The sequence below is a fragment of the Anser cygnoides genome, chromosome 7 (assembly GCF_040182565.1).
Source record: "Anser cygnoides isolate HZ-2024a breed goose chromosome 7, Taihu_goose_T2T_genome, whole genome shotgun sequence".
Taxonomy (NCBI): domain Eukaryota; kingdom Metazoa; phylum Chordata; class Aves; order Anseriformes; family Anatidae; genus Anser; species Anser cygnoides.
The window spans coordinates 20,962,178-20,983,922 of NC_089879.1; the positions used below are offsets into that span (position 1 = coordinate 20,962,178).

The following is a 21,745-nucleotide window of genomic DNA, read 5'->3' on the forward strand; positions in this document are numbered from 1 at the left end:
ATAAGACTTAAGCACTGTAAACTTGAAATACTATGCTGGGTCTGAGCCAAAAAGTTCAGTCTCCAGTACTTCTATCTAAAAAGCTGAGCAAACTAGGAAAAAAATGCTGTAATTAGCATGCTATGATTTTTTTTTTTCCTGAAGACACTGAGTGGCAAGCTTTACTTGATTTATGAAAAATTTTGAGAGTTTTGGGAACTTTTTGTGAAGCTTCTAAACATGGCTTAGAACATCATGCAGTACTGAACTCAAGGAAGCTTTTGTTTGTGGCTCATTTCCCAAAGGTTTGTGTCAAATGTTTTGGAACTGTGTGATATACCAAAGCATTAGACAAGGCATGGTTGTTTTCTGGGCTACTAGAGATGTAATGCTCCCTTGGAGTTCATGTTACGAAGTTATTTGATTCTGAATCGCTACAGTCTTGGTTTAGCCATATCACTTTACTGGGCTGAGAATATGGTATATCCTATCCGTTACATTTCGGTATTAGCTTAGCCTGAGGCTTTTCCTTGCTTTGCTAAAGAGGTGTAGTTGCAAAAATGGGGAGGACGTTTTCTCATTTCCCACCTAATGTCTGGCGCAAAACAGCGAGCATTATGATGAACCAGTTTATATTAAAAAGAGGTCTGGCAGTTTTACAGACACACATTTACCTGCAAGAATCAGAGATGATGCTTTTGCAAGTGATTTTTACAATAAAATGTTGAAGAGGTGCAATTAGGTTACTTAAGTTCTGCGTTCGGACTCCGCAAAATCACTTTTAGTAATCTGAGTTGCTTATCTGAAAGTTGATTTTGAGTTTTTTTTTCCTGTTTATCTCACTATCAGGAAGTGAATGAATGCAAACATCTACCATTGTCTGAATCTGAAATGTAACACTTCTTTTTAATGATATGTATAGCTAAATAAATAATGGAAAAGGAAATGGCTATTTCTGATTTGAGCAGTGTAAAGCGCAACATGTAAGATGAACCTAAAGTATTGTTTGCCTAATTAGATGAAATGTCTGCATGGTCTGTACTATAGCCAGGTGTGTGATTCGGTTGCAGATGCTACTACAGATAAATCCACATGCAGAAACTGTGATTGGGAGACTTCTTTATGGCAATTCTTCATGAAGCATTACCAAAGCTTTTTTTGGCAAATTCAGTCACTCTAAACTCAGGTAGCACATGCTATCAAACACTAAGAGATGCCTGTGGGTGAGCAGACAAATGCAGCTATCCCATCCTTTAGGAAAGAGAGGAAAAAAATATTTGACAGAAGATTTTCTATAGCAAAATACAGGCTGTTCTTTGGAAAGACCAATGGCTTCACCTTCCAGAGTTTTGAACTCAGCAGATGCTTTTCCAAAGGTGTTCCCATGCACTGCTGTTTAACCTTGCAGCAGACACCACCAAAAGCACTAACTGCTCAGAGCTTTCCAAACACAACTGACTCCTGTGTGAACCCTGGAAATAGATGTTAAGTGAATTAATGGAACATCATTTCACATACCTCAATTCGGGAAACAGTGGTCAAGCCAAAATTCATACTTCAGATAAGACAGATTTCTCCCCCTGACTCCCACAGCTTGTCTCAGTACATCTCAAAAATGCCTCAGTTGGTAACTTGCTTTTCCCCACGGAGTTTAAGGACTGCAGTCACAATGGGAAAATGTTTGGTGGTGTGTTTTTTTTTTTAGATGGGATAACTTAAACTGCTGTCTCCTGCTATTTCGGTGAACAAAAATGTTTTTTCCAAACATTAGTTACTTACTCCTATCTTCCTGAAGAAATGTCAGTGCTTGTGTCTACACTGGGCTACGTTGATACATTTATGTTGAATTGCTAACAGCTCTGTGTGCAGGGAGCTGTCTTGTATGGCAGATTTCAGAACCCCTGGAACATATTTAAGCAGACATGTGTCAGCACCTTTAAAGATTCCTTTTGGGCAATGAATCATTTAAGCTTAAGTGAGGTATTTGCTGGGTGGTAATGCAGTAAACTTGAAAAAAGAACAGCCCACCCCCATCCTATAGCAGGAATGACTAAATGAGGGGTGGAAGGAAGGAAGAGATAGCAGGGATCAATAGTGACCTTTGTGATACTTCCATTTTATCATCTGGATTTGTCAATGACACTGGCCAAACTAATGAAGAAAGGGTGTCCTAGGAGGGGTCAGCTCTTGGAGTGATAATGGGGGTCTAAAGCAATAGATTGGTAGATAAAACCAGATGGAGGAAATGGGCAAGAGGAAATAGGATGAAAGAGGACAGGCTTCATCGGGTGGGAAGCCTGTGGTGATATTAACAGGCTAAATGAGCCTGTGATACAGTGTCATGAAGCAGAGGGATAGTGGTGCATCTGCAGAGTGCTCAGCAGTGCCTGTAGGAAGCGATGCACATCAGGTTCAAGCTGCAGGAGTGGTTGTTTCCTACCAAAAAGGAGGCAAATAAGTATCTAAACAGAAGGGAGGGGGTACTTGAAATGCAGAGGGAAGAGATATGAGAATTCTGTGGGTTCAGAGAAATGAGCTCCATCTCTCCAGGACTCTGTGCCCTTGTAGTGGTGATATAAATGGAAGAAGAAAATCTTTGTGTGTTTGGGGAGCTGAGACCAGGAAAGGAAATCTGCTTGTAAACCTGGAGGAAGTAGAGGAACTAACAGTGAGACAGGCTGGGAAGTGCCTTAATCACTTTGTTAGATTTGAAGGACCCAAGTGTTGGCAAGCGGCAAGAAGCAGGTCTTGTGGAAAAACTAACAAACTTGTGTGTTTTGGCCTCAGGACATGTTGTGTGCAGAGATAGTCCATCAATGCTAAGTGGCTCCCACATAGCTTTGCCCGTGGATGCTGTTCAAAACAAGCTGTGTGCATTCTTGTTCAGCGAGGCTTGAAAAGACGGTGGATTTTGTTTGCACGCATTGGGCAGGGGGGGATTCTGAGCGCGAAGGGAAAGACTGTCTTTGACAGTGATGGATATAGATTATGTTGTTTTTAGATAATTAACTATTGCTGTCACGAGTTGCACTGCCTGTGTGTAACTTTGCCAACTGTTTTAGCAGCTCAGATTAAAAAAAAAATACTTTCACAGGGATTTTGTTCCTTATTTGCACTGATGAGGCACCTCCAACCAAGATGACATAAACCAATCCTCTGAACGCTTAGAAGCAGTTGTTATCCTGTGTGTACTGCTTTGGCTGCCAGTTGCAAAATGCAGTGATTGTTACTGAGAGCCATTTCTAAAAAGGTTGTGCTGCTCTCGTGTTAGGGAATGGCTTTCCAGGAAGAGTCTGCTGTAGCGGGGGAATTTCATTTATGTGGGGATAATAGTAACAGGCTCCTTTTTTGAACTCTCTCATGAGCTCATTCCAATTGCACGATTAAAAAGACAATTTATTTTGTTCCCTCCTTCTTCCTCCTTCAAAGCTTTAAGATGTCCTCTTGTATACCCCATCTACGTATATAACAGAACTTCCATATGCAGAAGAGCTCAGGCTCCCCTACATAGGTTGTCATGCTGGAAGAGGTCAGCAATTTCCATGCATTGAAAAGGTTTTGTTCTTTTCAGTGGGTGACAGTCCAAATCTCCCCACTGCTGACAAGTGCAGAGCTTGCTCTGCTGATTCATGATGCTGATCAGAGAACTTGTCGATCAACCCTTGCAAGTGTCCAAGATTTTATTTTCCAACTTCCCACAGTACTCAAAGTAATGCTGCGGGGACCTCCTCTACAGAGAAGAGAGAAAGGAGCAGGTAGCCTAGTGTTCTCATCTCATAGGAACTGGGAGCCCCTCTAAAGCATGGGGATCAGCCTTTCTTTAAAAGATATTAATACTCTGCTCTTTGTCTGAAAATGTTGTAGAAAATAGCAAGATAATGCAATAAAAGTTGTTAGTGTATGAACAGTACAAAACTTGGGAGATGGGGATCTAGTTATCTTACAAAGCTTATTCTCACGGATTTTTGACTACATTCCTCTTAAAACAAACAAACAAAACTACAGCCTACCTTTGTTCTTCATGGCACTCTGTTCCAGGGCTTCCCCATTTTACTGCTAGAAAGCTTGCCTGAAACCTAAATCTTCCTTGATGCAGCTGATGCTTCTTCTTCCTTTACATGTTTGAAGCTGGCTACTGTGTTCCCCTCTGTCCTCCCTGCGGGTCTGCAGTGCTGGAATAGTTTCCAAAAATTAGCCTCTTTTTTTTCATTGCTTCTGTTCAGGACACTCATCGCCAAACAGGTCATCAAATCCTCATGAGTTTGAGGGCATGCGTTCATTTAGGGCTCCTCTCCAAAGTGACGTTATTCTCCAGGCTTGATCTCAACAGGTGGATTTGGTATTACAGCCCTATTCTGGTGATCATCAGTGAGGAGCAAAGGGCTGTGAGCTGGGACTGAGCATCCTGTTATTATCCAGCTGTTGTTATCCAGTTACCAGTAAGTCCCAGTCCATTGAAGTTTGTTTCTCTTATATCTGTTTTTGCCTCATCTTGCCAAGATCAGTACAGTGATGTTTCATTCTTCCAGTGCAAACGAGACCTTTCCCATGTGTGTTTTCTCTGTCTACGCTGTGAGCAACTGGGGCCCCAGAGTAGCCTGGGCTTTCCCTGGGGAGTGACCCAGACTCCCCCACCTGTTGGTCCCTGTCCTTCAGGTTTCTCCTCTCATTCTCTGGGACTGGCTCAGAAGCACAAAGTGGAGGAAAATCGGTGTGTTTTCTGCTGAGTTGCCCAGCTATTGCTGGAACCTTTCATGTTAATCTGCATGCAGGTTCTGGCTGTTGCTGTGGGCTGTTGCCCAGTTGCTGTGTTTATCAGGACCACAGAATAAATGGCCAGCTTGCTCTACCTCCCATCACCTTTCAAAAGACAATGAGAAAGATTCTGAGGTGTTGGTGAACACCTGACTGCCATTGCCTTGATAACAGCCCGTAGAAAATGCAGATTAGACAGAAAAACATGTGTTAGAAGTTTTCTTCAGGGCATTTCTTGTGCAGTGGGAAGGATCACGTTCATCAGGTGTGCAGAAGTGACTCATGCTGTAAAGATTTTTAGAGTGCTTTTGTTGGAACCTCTAAGCCCTTGCTGGTAGTTGTATATGTGACTTTTTTTTTTTATCTTTCTTGACCTTTCCCTGAGTAGCTGTGCGTGTGGAGGTGGGATACCTTGTCTTAGGGCTGCCTGATACAGAAGGCAGGTGAAGAATGTGATGCTTCGAGTGGAAAGCAGGTAATTTGTGACAGCCTCCTTTATGGTGCTCCCAGCTGGCTGTTAGCCTTTACCTGGCAGGCTTTTCACCAGGTGCAGAAAACTCGTGTGTGCAGCCTGCAGGGCAGGTTGGGAGCTGATGCTGCAGCGGGAAATGGTACTTGTGGATGCTGCCCTGGGAGCTTGGAAGTAGGCTGCTGACAAAGCAGAGTTACATCATAAGAGACGGCAGTTCACCTCGAGAACCCTGCATGGAGCTTGTAGACGTGTCAGTGCTCCCTGCTCACTGGCGCAGCACCGGTGCTGACACCGCACCTGCTGTGTGGCGGCAGGACAGGGGAGGGCCAGAGCATGCCGTGACAGGTACCTCCTGCTGCAGCCGGTGACCGCGACCTCTGCTCCGAGCAGAGGCTGCCCAAAGGCTTTTATACGCCTCACACGTGCCATGTTCTTTTCCCAGGCCTTGCTGTACATGGATCACCCCCAAGCCCAAGTTCGCAGAAGCTGTAGAGTGGCCCCGTTGCACCTGAAAGCTGCTGCCGTTTCACTGGAGGAAGGAGAGGGGACTGGATGCATCTCCCGCTGCTTCGTCCTGCCTTCCCCTCAAGCCTTCTCAGCTCCCCTACCTCTTCCTCAGAGGAAACACCTCACCTTTAAAACCGTGCCGTGAAACTCTGCGTAACCCTTCCTTCGGGCGCTACCACCCGGGGCAAGGCACTTCTCCTCAGTCCGAAGGCAGACGCCTTTACCCCACGCAGCCCTTGCTGCCCCGGCGCTCTGAGGAGCGACCGTTGGGGCGCGAGGGGCGACCGTTGAGGCTCTGAGGGGCGACCGTTGGGGGGCGCGGTGCAGCGCGGGCTGCCTGAGGGGAGCCCCCCGGGCACCCTCCCGCCGCGGGGGGCGTATGGGGTGGGCGGGGCGTCAGCGCCGGGCGCGGGCGGGATTGGCCGGCGGCGCCTGAGTGACGGCGGCGGGGGCCAGCCGGGCCGGGGCCGGGCGGTGCCCCCCCTCCCCTCCTTGCCCGCCCGCGGCAGGAGCGGCCGGCGGCGGCGGGCCGGCCGGCAGGGGCGGGCGCGGGGCTGCTGGCGCCGTGCAGTGCCCGCAGCCCGGGCAGCCGCGCCGCGCCGTGCCGCCGCCATGGGCCGCGGGGCAGCCCCGCTCCGCCGCCTGCTGCTGTCGCTTCTCCTCCTGCCCGCCCCGGGGCCGGGCGGCCGGGGGGCCGCGCTGTCCGCCCGGGAGCTGGAGCCGGCGGAGGAGCCGGCGGAGTACCGCGACCCCTGCAAAGCCGGTAGGGCTCCGCGGCAAGTTGGGCGGCGGGACGGGGCCGGGGACGGGGCCGGGCCGGGGCCGGCAGGTGGCTCCGCCGCCGGGCTCACCTGGAGCCGCGCGGGCACCGGGGGCGGCCCCGTGTGCGGGTGCCCGGGCGCTCTGAGCACGGTGCGGCTTCGCCTCCGTCCCTCTCGCTCCTCCTGCCCCGGGACCGCCGTTACATCGCGCTCGGTTGTTTCCGAGCTCCTGCTAACACTTTCTAACCGTTTTGATGCCTCCGAGAGCTCCCATCATCGCTTGTATCTTAGTTGGAAGGGAATTACTCGGGTTTTCCCTCCTCGTACTTCTGGCTCGCACTTTTAACGTGACTGTCACTGCTGCTCCCAGCCATCAGCTGGCGTTTCGGTTCTGTGGATTGCTGCTTCTCTGCTAGGAAATTGGTAATCGATATCTCGTTAGTCATGTTCTATTTGCAGATAACTTTGTGCAAAATCCTGCTTTTTTTTTTTTTTTCATACTGTAGGAAGGAGTTTCTGTGTGTGTGGTGTTCCTGGTCTCTCTGCAGAGCTGGGACTTTGCCCCCCGGATGGTCTCCTAGCTTTTCCTTCATGTTACCTGATGATCGCTTCCCTCGTTATCAGCCATCTCCCAGCTGTTTTCAGGGTATTTGTAGCTGGACCTGATCACGTAGACGAGCTCTGTCAGGACAGCATCTATCAGAGCCCCTCTGCCTTGTATTGCAAATTGTTTGACTGGTCCATGTTACAAGTGGTACATTTTATTCCAAAATTCATCTCAGCCCTCTTCTCTCCAGTATTGTTAGCACAAAACGTTCCTCGACCAGCAAATTATTTGTCATTTGATGCATGTATATTTTTATTCAGTTTGAGACCCAGCCCACCCAAACACGCTTTTACCATCTTTGTGTCTACTTCTTAAGTGGTAATGAGTTAATCTCTCCTCCTTTCCAGTGAAGCTAGGTGTTAGCAATATGGCTGTGATGCAGACCTGGAGAGCTGAAGGTGCATGTCTTTGGTCTTCCCATCTGAAAAAGTCTTGTCTTCTCCTCGAAAGTGTGGCATCATTTGCAGTCTACCTCATTTGCTCTTGGGACTGCTCAGTATCACTGCCAGCTTGCCTCAAGGTGTGTTAGGTCAGGTATGCAGAGGATGGGGAATGCTCCCTTAAGGACCACATAGAGAACATTTACTTTAATTAACTTACCTGCATCATACAGTGAACCTGTAGCAGAAACAGAAAAAAAATCCAACCTGCCATTGCTGTGAGACCCTTTCTTTCTCCTGCAGTTCCCCCATCTTCCAGGCTCTCCACCTGTCACCGCTGCACGTACACAGAGGAGAGCCTGGACCACCAACAGCAGCCTCCTTTCATTGTACATCCTCACTTCCTCTCGTGGCTGGCAAATAAACATTTTGTGTATTATTCCTGTCAATTCAATTCAGTCAGGATGAACTGCAAAAATTAGCTTTATATTCTGACTTATTGGCGTTTGTCTCTAATACTTTTCCAATGTCTTTCCAACAGAAAGGAAGGAGTGAACAAGACCTCTGGAGGTCACAGTCCTTTTCTTGAGCCCAGGACCAGGCTGGTATTTGCAGCAGTGCTGGCAAACATCTGTGGATGCTCCCAGGCAGCCTAGTCCAACATCATTTTGACTTTCCTATTGTCTAACCTGAGGCTCCAATACTGCATTTTAAGTCTGCCTTTCTCACCCAATCTGTATGGGTGTGATTGATAGTACTGTGCCTTCTGCTTTGCTGCAGCCCTTTTCACCTGTGAGCACTGTTTGTTCCTGTGTTTCTCGTGTCTCAGTTGTCTTTTCTGTAGACTGTGTGACTGGCTCTTTCAGTCTGTCCTAACAGACTGTGTGTTCTGGCTCTCTAATCCAGTTTCTCTCCATGTGAGCTGTCTTTGCCTAAACTGAAGTGCACAGCACTTAGACTGCAAGACCTTCCTGACATGTACCTGTCTCTATGCACTGAATGGCTCCGGTTTTTGAAGCCAGCTCAAAATCAAAGCAAGCAGGACTTTTAGCACATGGACTTGTTAGACACTGCCTCTCCTCCTCCCCCTGCCTTGCATTCATATTCTTCTCCATCTTCCAGTTTTAGACCATTAACAGACCTAAGCATGGGTTCCGTGCTGAAAACATCATCCCAAAGGGTTAGTCCAGCTAGTTAATGAGAGAAGAGATGCACTTCTGTAAATGAGGTGAGGTGAAGATGCCTCTAATGGAGTCAGCCCTCCAAGATGGGCTGTGTAGGTGCAGTTGTCAAATGATTACACGGGAAGTCTTTGAGCTCCATTCCTGATATGCCATAGCAGTGACCAGTCTCCTTAACTTCCTGGGGCCTGAGTTTCTCCACCAGTAAGACAATGTCAATATTTGTCTAGAAGAATGACTTGCAAGAGGACAATGATTGCAGACCCTGCTGTGAACAGCTCAGATGCCAGATACTTTGTGAAGGCAAGTTTTTGATGGTCTTCGGATACAGAGCTGGCACTGTGAGACTTGCAGTGATATTTTCTTGGTCACTAGTCACAGCCTCCTGGGTACAGTCCTGTGGCTGCAGATTGTATGCAGACTCAGCCCATTGCAAAGACAAGCTGCTACTCCACTTACATGTTTTCCAGAGCTGTTAAAACTATAGTGCTTTACTTCTCTTTTGCTGCAGGCTAGTGGCTGTGACCCAGAGGCTGTGATGGATTTAGATCTGGCAGGTTAAGAAGTGAAATCTTGCCAGTTCCTCACCCCTGCAGCTCATGCCCTGAGGTTGAGTGCAGACTGTCGATGGTTCATCAACTAGACTGTGAGTGAAAAGCCTGGCACACGCTCCCTCTCTTGCACTAGCTAAGGATGTAATAATCTCCAACAGCAAGGCAGGACAGATTGCACAGTGTGCTAACCTCTGAAATCACTACGGCTACTGAGCTGCTAATACAAACATGTCCAGTTACCAGGACTCATTTGATGTGTCATAACTCCACTGCTGCTCAGTCTCGAACTCCAGCCACCCAAGTTTTCTTTTTCATAATCTGTGTCTGCTTTCCTGCCTTTTTCATAGGGTAGGAGGAGAGCGCAAAGTGTCTGAATGAATAGTAAAGGGGGAATTGAGGTAGGGCTGTACAGTTGGTTGGGGTTGCCAGGGGAGATGACAGTGCTTACTCCGCTTTGTGGTTTTTGCTAAGTGTTGTGTCGTGTCAATGGGGCTTTTCGAAGGGAAGGGTACAAAGGTTCCTGCCCAGATCCCTTCTGTAGATGGAAAAATGTCATAAGCCTATTGTGCACTTAGGATAGATAGGCTGCTCAGAGGGTTCAGCTCATGGATCATGGAGTCACTGCTTGCCATGCTCTTGAGCAGGTAGAGCCTGGCATAGGGAGGCTGCAAAACAAGAAGATGGCACCAGAAAAGTGAGTTTGTCCCTAGGGCTTTTGCAGAGTGTTAGGGACGTGAGCTCAGAAGGAAGGAACAGAGGCAATAAGTGCGAAGGGTCTCTGGAGAACTTGGCAGTAGTCCTATCCGCTCTGTTTCTTTATCAGTTGAAAAGTTGTTAGAAAAGCAATTGCAAATTTGTCAGTGATAGAGCAGCTTTTCCTACTAAACCGTTGCCCCCTCAAGAGTGGATGCTAGTTTGCCTGGTCATAGGATACCACTATAGGTGCCTCTTCCTAATCCAGCTGCTGATTTGATCCACTGGATTCTGAAAGTCCCACATCAGAGGTCCTAAGCCTTGACTGAGTGCTGCTCAGAGTGAATTTCTCAGAGGGAGATGTAAATTGTACTTTGCTTTCATGCTGTTCCTCCTAGCTCTTCTCTGTAAAGTCACAGTGCCTTTTGTTCTGGAGGCAGTGAATTTCATTTGAGTTGTGGTATCTGAAGTCACATGCAGACATTTCTGTGGGAAGCTGAGGAATTCGCTGTTAGGAACTGAAAGTCCTGGGGGCTAATCAAATGGGAAAGGGGAGGGGGGAATCTGTGAAGTCCAGACTTCATGAATATTGCTTGGGTTTTGAGTGCAATGCAGATGTTGTTTTCTCTGTTGGAGCATGGATCCATCACATTAACAGGGAAGCTTGAAAGCTCTTTGCAGGCTACCCAGTGGATCCAGCCCACTCCCCCTGGGACTCTGCAGGTCCTCGACTGACAGATAAGAGCATAAGCCTGACTCTCAGGCAGGGCTTTCCCGCATTCTTGCAAGATGTCCCTTTTTGTTTTTGGCAGTGATGTGAGCACTGGCAGGAGCATTTGCTAACCCGCTGTTTGCTTGGGAATCCCAGATTCCTGTGGAGCAATCTCATTTGCATCTTCCTGATTTTCTCATAAAGCTTTGAAGCCTCTGAGCTGGGGTGGAAAGCCTAGTGCTGCGGTGCAGGTACCGGTGTCTCTGGCTCTGAATCTTAGAAGATGGTGGTGGGAGTCAATGACTTACCCAAGGGCAGTCATAAGTCAAGGTGGCAGTGATGGCAGCTGACATTTGAAACCATATGGGCTTCCAAAAAATAGTTTCTATCCTTCTTCGTTTTTTTGACATCCGTACTTACACGTGTGCTTTGAGGTAAGAGAGAGAATAGAACCCAGCCTGTGGATTCCTCGATGCTGATGCAGAAATTTACTGAGGAAGGAGCAAGCTCTCACAAGCAATCATTCCCCCTTCTGTTTCTTTCTTCAGCAGGTCACAGGAAGGGTTAAAACCCCAAGGAGGAAGTTGAGTGAGTCTTTTTGGGTGGTCTGGGAAAGAATGAGAGAACAGACTATTCAGTCTTTAATTTACCTGTTTTGGGGAGGTGACAGCAGTTAAAGAATGGGAAAACAGGTGGGTGAAGACTACTGTGGACGCTCTCTATTTATATGCATTCAGTGAGATTTTTGCAGCGGGGTAGAGCTGTGGCAGAAACTTCCTCCTCAAAGGGAAGTTTTATGGTGGCTTTTATTATAATCATGGCCAAGCACAAGCTGATGGCGGAGACTTAAAGTAAAAATAACCACTAACCATTTTCTTGCAGCTTGAAGTTCCCAGGTAGAGAATCCATTGGTGTGGGGAATTTGAGAGCAAAACCTTATGGGCAAAAAAACACTTGAAATCTGGGTTTGGAGTCTTCCCACCATTTAGCTGTCTCGTCGGTGTCTGAAAAAAATCATGCTTGATCTTTGATACTTCTTGGGGTGGGGTTATGTTGGATCTGCTTGTTCTGCATGAGATTTAACACTTAGTGCTATACCTACACCTCAAGATTTAGAGATGGACAAGCATAGCATGTAGGGCTTTTATTTCCAGAAGGAAGGCTGGTGGAGCGGGGAAGAAATGTTTGGAGTTGTCATGGGTACTTTTCTACAAAGAACTTGTAGAGCTTTTATTGAACATTGCAGTCTTAGTGCAGTTCACAGGTGTATGCCCTTGACTGTAACCTGTGCAGGTTGATCAGTGAGGACAGCTCATTCCTCAGGTGTTCCATAAAATGAGTAGTCATAAAGCCCCAGCCAAAGGAATTTAAAAACTATGCTGCATATCTTCCAGGCTTCAGAAGTCCGCAAAGCTCTCTTAAGTCCCTGCCAGAAGCAGATGCTCAAGTCCTTCTCTCCTTTCCATCTCAGGTGTTGTGAGATGTTTTCTGCCTCAGTCTGTGTTTGTGGGGTACCCTCTCCTCTCCTGTCCCAGCAGCAACTTAAGCCATTTTTCCTGTTATCTGTAGGTTCTTACATCTTTGCTCACCTTCACAGCAGCCCTGTGCTATGGTGTGCTTTTACCTGTTGTGATGCACTTAATGAACTTGTTCTGTGGAAAAAGCCATTTGCTGTAGTAAGTGAGCTGCTTTGCCAGTCCCCCGTTTCCCACAGAGCCCAGAGGGAAACGATAGGCCTGGCTCCTGTCCAGACCTGTCTGTACCAAAATGATGGTGCTGGGACTGGGAAGAAAACTGACCTGATGGGGGGTCTGTATGCTCTTTTTGGAGACGGGCAAACTTAGAAGGAAGGAGGCACCTCTGACAGTGAATGACCTTGTTGTCCTGGATCGCAAGTATTGCAGGTATGAACCTGCAACAAAACTGCTTTCACCTGGTGATGAAATGTGTTTTCACAGCTCAGAGAGGATGGATGATTGAGTAGAAACTGGTTGTTGTTTTGATTCAGCTACTCAGGTTTTCTGCTTTTTATTCCCTTTGTTGTAGCTGTGCTCCCTGAAAATGCTGATCTCAACTGGTGGGTATACTTTGATGTTCAGATCCCCACTCTAGCGCTTCCTGAACAGGAAGGTTCTCTGTCAATAGAAACTGCTTAAATGTGCAAAGAGGCCTTTGATTAAACAACTGTCAATGATTGATTGCTCTTTCTCAGCCAGTTTGTGTCAGCCCAGCTTGGAATGGAGAAAAATGTTTAACTGTGAGTTATGAAGGAAGCCCACACTAAACCCCAGCCACTGGTAAATCACCCTCTGGTTTGACTAATGCAAATCGTTAAAGACCAGCAGCTGCTGTTGGTTCGTGAATCAACTCAGCTTTAGACCCAAACAGAAATTCATGCCCTCTCAAGTCATTCACGCAAATGTCAGCACCCAAACAACATAGCATCTGTTTCACCTCCCCATCCACAAATTCCAAACTATTTCCAGAGAAAATCATACCAGTGTTATAAAGCAGAAGTTCAAGACCACTGGGTATTCGATCTCTTTCTTTTTGGAATTAGTGTTGGAGTACTGTTGAGTCCCTTTGGCTCCATATCATAAACTGATTGATACAGTCCTGGACATTACTGAGAATTACCTTTCTCCACTTCTTATGTCATAGCTGTGGGTGTTACCAGTTTCCCATGCCTCATCAGCACAATGTTGCATTTAGATAGTATTGCCTGCAAAAACAGCGTTGTCTAATCAACAGTGTTTTAATTTGCTTAGAACTTCGCCAAAATTATATGGTTTGGTTAGTATTTTTCACAATGAATTTCAGGTCAGACCTGCTGGGGGTTGTTTGTTCCTTGCAGAGAACAGACTTTGGAGGAGAGATGTATTTACAGACTGTGCCCTGCCTTCCATGAGCACTGGCTGTACGTAACAGAAGGGGCTATCCCAGTGGGAGATGGCTGCTGTGGAAGGCCAGGACTGTCTGCACTGGTGTGTATGTTGGCAGGATGCTGTGTGATGAAGATATTTGTTCCTTAAGGCTTTGGTTTTGCTTTAAAATTCTCCAGGCTTCAAAACAGTTAGATGCACTAGCCTAGTAAAGTCAAAGCTCCCTCTGCAGAAATGCCAGAATTAAGTCTACTTTGGAGCTTGTAATGTAGCTCCTTGGGCATGAAGGGAGACTTAAATGATGTGCAACTCTGGAACTCTGTGCCTATTCTGAGACTGCACCAGACATGGGTAACAAAGGGGACTTTTGGCTGCATTGCCCATGTCTCTGTTGCAGAAGATGGGTAGTGCATAGAAAATGAGGTAACTGCTGCAGATAACCTTGGGTAGCTGCATGACAAAGGAATTTGAGCTGTGCTGCTGGACCCCAGACTGAGAAGCAGCAGTTGGTAAATGATCCTGCCAGGCCAAGGAGCTGGCAGGCAGTGGGGAAACCTAATATAGTGATCTACAAGTTAGGGGACCTTGGAAAGGATGGAAATCATGCACCTGCATTTCCCTTACTGAGTATCTTGGGCTTAAGTGGGACTGTTCCTCAGGTGGCCCACTGTAAGTAGCTCAAGCTAGATGTAGGCAGAGGAGTGGTAAGACAGCAAGGATCTGCAGTTCCTTTATGGAGTGTGTTAGTAGGGCTCCAGGCAGTAGAAATTGCAGCTTTAAGTTAAATGCACCTGGCTGTGGAGTATCAATGCATTTGATACTCCAGAGGTCTAATTTTGGCTTCTGTTGCCACCAGATCTTGTACGCTGCTGTTGTCCACACACTTCTGTGTTGGTTTATCTGCTGCCTGTGTATTCCTGACAAGAGAAAGGTGAAGCTCTTTCACTACAAGTGAATTTTGAGAAGTTTTGGCTGCTGGGCCAAGAGCTTTCTGAGTTATTTGCACAGTGCAAGTACTCGTGTGGGCTTTTTTTTTTTTTTTGTGTGTGTGTGTGTAGTTCCATTGCAGTTACTCTGATGAGAGGCCTATAGTCCAGTTTGTTTTGTCCCTGCTGACCTGGAAAAGCAGAGATGCTCCAGTTCTTGGGGGTCACTCTCGGGGGGGGAGCTGGGGTGGCCTGTTGGGCTGCTTTTGCAGTGGAAGAGAAGCCTGTTATTTGCTATACTGTTGATGTTGGAAGTGTATTTTGCTCAGTGACACTCTGAGCTGCAGCTGGCCCTTGTATTAAGATGCTGATGTGCTGTGCAGTTGAACGCTGCCTGGATTTAATCTCTAACCTTTGATTGTTCTTGAAAGCATGTTCTAGGGATTGCATTCCCACCCACACTGCTCCTATGACCCTTTCCATTTCCTGGGTGTCTAAGTACAGAACAAAAAAGATTCATTAACCTGGCAAGTAACCTCTTTTTATGGGGGAAGTGATTTTCTGTCACGCTCTGTTAGATCCTATTGATTTCTGTTTTTCCCCTCTTTGGCCTCTTCTGCCATATATTCTCTTCTTTGTCATGCTTCAGTTAGGAGGTGATATGTGATATTCTGTGTTGTGTTTTTGTTTCCTGGGCAGAGAGCTGGGATCTCCTAAGGCCATTGCTGAAGTTCCCAAGTTTCTGCCTTTTCTTGGAAAGCTTTTCTGTTAAGGTAAACTGCTGTTTACTAATGGGATGTTGACACTAGGATTAAAACCTCCTGGCTGCTGTCTTTTTTCTTGACAGCAAAGAGCACTTTATATCCTTTTGCCCTCTTCATACACTGTATAATTACTAATCTCCTGGCAAAGGTATAACGTGTTTGCTATGGGGTTTGCAGCTATGTGTGAAATAGGGACCCTCAAACGTACTGCGCCTGCTCTTTCTGTCTTCCTAGGCAGTGCAGACCGCTGGGTCCTGAGGCTGTGCCTGGGTACTTCACAGCTATGCCTCTGCTTTCAGAGCTGAATCCGTGAAGATTTGAAGAGCAGGGCTGGACCCAAAAGGTCGTGAGCACAAGTGGCACGCAGTGCTGTGCTTGGCTGTGCGCTTGCAATCTCTTGTCTCACCTGCAGGCTGGAAGAGGACATGGGGATGTGCTGTGTCCCAGGAACAACAGGACATTCTGTGCAGAATTTCACAAAAGGATTGTGGAAAATGTTTTCTTCCCAACAAGTTCCACTTTTCCTGTGTACGACTAATGCACCTATTTCAAATATAAAGTATTACAGAGGTAAATGCTAAATATATGCTCTCTGGGCAGGTTACCTCAGCTTTGAGAAGGCTGTTGCTATTTACTGATGTATTAGGTTTTTAGACAGAGCCTTTCTGTGGTTCGAGGCAGACTCACAGATATTCCAATAAGTAACTAGTTGGAGAAATAGTTTCCCTTCCAAAAATACACTTTCACTTTTCATATTAATTTATTAACTTTAACAGTTCTTGCTAAATTCCTCTTTTTTATGTCTGAATAATTTATAGTAGCCCCGTATAGAAGTATTGCAACTGAAGTGTCAAAAACTTCAAATCTAGGGGAACGCTGTTGTTTACTTTAGACGTTTGTTTTATTACAAGAAGCTGTATTGTGAAGAAATGGTTGGCCTTTATGCTGCCTGTCCTACTGCTGCTCAGGTTCAGCTGATCAGAATTAGGAGCTCTGTCCAAAGAGGGAAATAAAACTCACTACAGCAAGGCTTGTCACTTAGGTTGTGCTAAAGGAAGATACGTGAAGAACAGTTCCTATTAATATCCAAATCTTAGTCTGTACTTTCCTTAAAATAGGCAATTAAAAATAGGCTAATACTGGCTATATTGGAGGACATTTCTCTGTAGTACAAGAAAACATTTTATTGGAGATTGGCCTTGCACGTGGTAATGGCTAAAGACATCTGTCAACAAAGGAGAAGATTTCTTCGGTGTAAAATGATGTGATGCAGGATTTGATTCACAGGAGCATTTTTTACTAAAATTCCCCAAACTGCTGTGTGACCGATGTTTTTGAATTTTATGTAAGAGTCTGACAAGATGCAAGGTGCCCATGGATATTTTGCACGTGTGTGTGTGGAAAAGGGCTGTCTTTGGAGGAGAAAGTGGTATGTGGAGTTGGGAGGTCTCGTAGCAAAACATGAAAGTTGGCAATGTTGCTGTCAGCAGAAGGCACCGTCAAAGGAGCAACTGATGGCTAGGGAGGTTTGGGACTCTAAAATATGCTTGGGAAGGATACTTGCCATCCCTCGTGAGTGCTGGACTGGAGCTGGGTGACCAGTCCGTGCAGGACTGTTTCCAGAAAGCCCTTTCAATCACTATGGAGGCGCAAGGGATCGTGATTAGGGGTGTTCAGGTCTGTCCTGCATGAGGAGTGGACCTCTGCTGTGTGATGCGGCTGTGTGATGCAGGCAACCGCTACTTCCTCGAGGGCTGGCCTGAGGGTGCTGTTCCCCCTGGAGAGAGAAGCTTTGGAATCAGCCATGTCCTGGAGGGACTGGAGGTGAAGGATGGGGTTGTGTTGCAGGTGGTTCTTCTCTCATTCTTCTGCTGCTGCAGAGGCAGGGAGGGTGACAGATAAACCAGAAGTCCGGTGCCTTCTGGGGTTCTTGTTACTCATTATCAAAAACCTGCCAGCAACCTCCTTTACACTGACACAAGCCAAGGTCCTGGCTTTGTCTCCATCCCCCTGCCTTACCCTGCGTTTTGCTAACATGCATGAATGCAAAGTCCTGAAATTTAGGTTCATGGTTCCAAAGTTCATGGTCTTGAGAATAAACAAAAAACTATTGTGGTGGCTGCGAGCTGGGTACCCCATTAACCCAGAATCATGAATATTTATTACATTGGATTACAAAAGAACATAGAGACTATATTGTATTTCCTATAACTTTATTTCCATGGCATCTTTTCGTGGCGGGTCACTTTAATGTAAGCTTTGCTTATTTAGTTGCACACTTTAAGCCGATTAACTTTTTACTAATAAAATGTGTGTTGACTCCCTTTGTCCCAGCTCCTGTTTGTTTGTACCTACACTCCTGTGACAAAGAGTCACAGAGAACTGCTTTAAGCTTTGGCTAAATCCCCCTGCTGGAAGCTTTGAACGAGCTGAATGTGTCTGGGGGTTATTTCAGCCTTGCATTTTCTCTCTTGCCCTGTCACTGCCTGGAAGTTGGGCCTTGCAAAGCAAAATCTTCTGAACACCTCCTTCATTTCTGAAACCATTTGTGCTGCTATGGGGTTTGGCAAGAACAATCCAGCCTGTTATTGTCACTCTATGAGCTGGGTCAGAATAAAAGTGGGGAGGAATTGGAGAAGCTTTCCAGACATGAAGACTGATCTGTGGTTCTGTATGTTCGGTAGTTTCCTGGCTGGAAACTGTAGAATAACCACATTATTCCTTCTTTGCTTGCATACCTTGCCCTGCCATTTAGTGCCCAACATATCATATGTTCTACTGTGGGATGTTCCAAGAGAGAGATGACTACATCATATCTTTTTATAAAAGGTGCTCGATAAAAATTCCCAGCCCAGCTGTTTTTAATAGCATAAAATACTCATAGTTTGCTATTGCAAGAAAATCTTTTCTTTAAGGACCCCACACTCACAGTGGCTAGCGAAAAAGAGAGGATATGTTCAGGGGAGTAGTAGCCATGCTCCACACCCCATGGAAATTGTTTAGTACATCCCTGCAGCAGATTTTCCAGGTGAGTATCGGACCATTCAGAAATTGTTTGAGGGGTAGTTTTGAATGTGCTCATTATCTCACATACAACGGAGGGGGGATGCCTGGAGTCATTTCTCCCCCATTGCCTGTGCTCTCCAGGGAAGTGTCTAACAAATTGTGGCAGGTGGTGATGGAAGGAAGGACAGTGTAGGAATCCAGGGGGCATGTACTCACTCGCTCACCACTGTAGTATCTGGGCATCTTCTTGTACTGGGAGTTTGAAACTTTTGTTACTTTGTTAGATTTTTTTTGTTTAGTGAGTTTTGTAGCTTAAGGAGTGGTTTCAAAAAGTACCTTCAGTTTGTGATGGCGGGGGTTTCAGGGAATGACATCCTGCCTTTGCTACTGGACTCCTGAGAGAACGATTAGTTTGCATCATGGCCAAACTCTGCCCTTGTTGGGGGACTCCCAGTACCTCTTAAGGAGCAGAGGTGGGAAGTGCTTATGGGTGATGTGGTGTGAAGCCGCCTGGGTGATAAACAAGTGGTTCTTCACCTAGTCTCAGCTACGGTTAATATAAAAGTGCGGGTGTGTACCATGCAGGGAAGCACTGGCATTTGATAGATTAAAAGTTGTGTTGTTGATGGAGCTGCAGAGGAATAACTGTCAGGAGCGGGGTGGGAGAAGATCTGCTGATACTTGCTGCTGGGTTGTTAGAATAGTCAATAGCTGGAAAGCTTTTTTTTGATGGGGGTTGTCTTTCTGGAAACTGCTTGCTGTCTGTTTTCTGCTGATGTGGAACTGGCTCTGGGATCCTGCTCCCTGAGGTGGTAGGCTGGGAGCAGCGTGTGCGTTTCCACAGGAGATGGAGATCCATGTCTTGAGGAGATGGATCCATGGAGGGGGAGGTGGGTGGGGCTGGGTACCTATCTCTGCTCATCCTTTCAGCTACCTTAGTAGATGATAACATGGGGTTTTCCAGTGGGGATGGTGACTCTGTCTTCTGCAGATATACAGGAGTGCCCCTGACAAGGTCCCACTTAGGTCTCACTTACAGCTGTGGGAAACTGGAACCAGTTTTTAGTTTGCAGTTCTTCGGGCTGGATTTTTTTCCTGACATTGGTCTGCTTGGGAATGAGAATTGTTTTTAGAGCCTGAACCAAAAAATGGCTTCACTGCCTCGGAACAAGGCTAAATCAGAGAGACCTTGCTGGCAGTGTTAAATTCTGGCAGCTGTCTTGTGGCAGCCCTGGTCTCTCTCCCCTTTGCCCTTTGCTTTTGTCAAACTGCAACCTCCCACTTCAAAGCCAGGCACACTCCTGACACAAGACTGTTTGCTATCCAGAGGGCACAAGCATCTTGTCAGGGGAAGAAGTTGTCTTCATTGTAAAGACATTTTATTAAGGCTGGGTAATGTCAAAATTGAAGTTGCTTTTGCACATGCAATCCAGCCCTGTTTATGTGTAGTGATAGTCACTAATTATATGATTGCATTACACTGCCTCTGGAATTGATCCAGCTCTGGGGTGAAGCAGACTGATGATGACAGGGATCCTTTCTCTTCTCCTGCAGAGCCGGGGATGTGCACAGTGAGCAAGGATGAAAAAGGCTCTGTCTTTTAGACAGCTGAGTGGTACCATGGCAGTGCATGCTGATGCTCTGCATCAGTGTTCCTACACGCTCTTAAGTGGGCTGTGGCATCAGTCTTTTCAAAGATTCTTATCACCTTTTTGCTTTTCTGGGTGTTTGACATGGGAGCATATGGATTATTTGCTGAAGTGCTTGCTACCACAAGGAAGGAAGCTGAGCTCTGACATGGAAAGGACTAGGCTAATAAAGAGGACTCAGCCAGAGTCTTTCGGAGAGGGTTGGCCAGCACAAGTGGTTATGGTGCCCATTTGGGGTTGTATATTTAATGTAACCTTGTGAATAACAATGCATCCTTCAAATTACTTATTGTAATAAGTAGTTATCCTGACTCTTGATATCTGTTGTGATGTGATACAATGTGGTTTGTCATGAAGGACCTTTAAATGGCCAACAGCTTCCACCTGAGATCCTTCTGACTTCAGAGCCCTTGATCCCAGTCTGGATCTGGGTTGATGAACAACGATATTGAGTATGAATTCCACCTTGGCTTTTCAGGTGGCCATGAGCTGATTTTCCTTCTATACAGAATCTCCAGTGTACTGATTTCCATTCCTGAGAAGTCTTGTGTTTTCTGCAGTAATATTCCCAAAAGCTACATCTTACTGTGATGAGACAGACTGTAATGGACAACCTGGGTATGTTCCCAGCACTGTCTGAGGGCAGCCTTCCATTACTATAGCTTCATAACTTCATGTGCTTCAGGCTTCCTGCAGAGTTCAGGACATGGAGTATCTCCTGTAACTTGGACCCAAGGAAAGACCCTGAACTGAAGACCCTGTACTACTAGTGGGGAAAGCTGAGGTGGCTGCCACTGGCATGCTGAATTGCACAGCGTTTTCATTCATTCCATCTGTTTAACGGGATTACATGAGGAGTGGCTTCTGCCTCCAGGCACTTAGTGCCTATGGAAATCTGCAGCTGTCTGGATCAGTTATGTGCAAATCTGATGCCTCGCCTTTATGCAAAGGAATTTATGAATACTGAAACCATGTGAATCAGTCGCATGAGTAATTTTTTATGTGCTGCACTCTATGTCAGATTCAAGGGGGACTTTGTTAACTGTGTCTCGTCCCTGACAGCTTCCCCAAAAAGGGAGGAGATGCTTCAGGATGGCCACTAGGTGTAGGAGTAGGACAGCTTTGGTGAATGTGAATCTCCTTGCCTTGGACAATGGGAAACAGCCCAGTGTGCATGTGAACTGTGGTTGCTTGGTCTGCCTGCCCTTCTGTAGCATGACTCACTTGTGAAGTGACAAGGACATGAAATCCTTTAGCCTCAGGAGGGAAGGTAACTCTAGTACCTGAGTGCCACCCAACAGCAGATGATCTGTCTTGTGTATGAAGCACTGGCCTGAGGAGCTGTGACATCCATCTCTGCTTTGGATTCTGTGAAAAAAACTGATTTGCTTCTTCAGGACATCCTGAGAAACATGTCTTTGGATGACTCTTTGGGACATCTGTTTGATGCCTGCTTCAGCAAGCTTTGTCTAAAGAAATGAGGCAGACTTTACTGTGCAGCAATTAGTCCAGTGGATGCAGATTGTGCAATGCACTTTCTTAGGGTACAAGTACATGCCATTACTGACAGGCAAAATACTGGCATCTATTTACCTTTCCTCTTTGAATTGTTAAATCATTTTAGTAGCTTCCCCTGCATTTCCAAACAGATATTTATTGTTTAGTTCCCTGACCAGATCTACTTTTAGGAGAGCAGTGACCCTGAGTGAAGTCCTTACCTCTCTGCTCAGTCTTTCCATCCACCCAACTACAGACTGTTAGTTTGGACGTGGTCTAGCTGGAATGTGACAAATGACCTGTTGCCAGGATGGATCTGAGCAGGAAGCCACAGTGGGTGCAATAAAAGTGAGATCCTATTTTCAGATGTACAGCAAGATGTTGAAACATAAAATTCTAGTTTACATGGAGTCTCAGAGC

At 46.3% G+C, this 21,745-nt stretch overlaps 1 protein-coding gene across 16 annotated transcripts in view; it reads left to right on the forward strand.

Annotated features, from left to right (window-relative positions):
* The first annotated feature begins 6,270 nt into the window (after window positions 1-6,270).
* The window catches only part of TLL2 (tolloid like 2), a 94,449-nt gene continuing 78,974 nt past the window's right edge, over window positions 6,271-21,745 (forward strand). For 4 of the 16 annotated variants that reach the window (XM_067000359.1, XM_067000360.1, XM_067000362.1 and 1 more), the window contains exon 1: window positions 6,275-6,476. In XM_067000359.1, the coding sequence (XP_066856460.1) occupies window positions 6,326-6,476 (151 nt within the window). In that variant the 5' untranslated portion in view covers window positions 6,275-6,325. Of the gene's footprint in view, window positions 6,477-21,745 lie in introns of all 16 variants that reach the window. The other 12 variants (XM_067000366.1, XM_048069136.2, XM_067000364.1 and 9 more) reach the window with 5 other exon arrangements.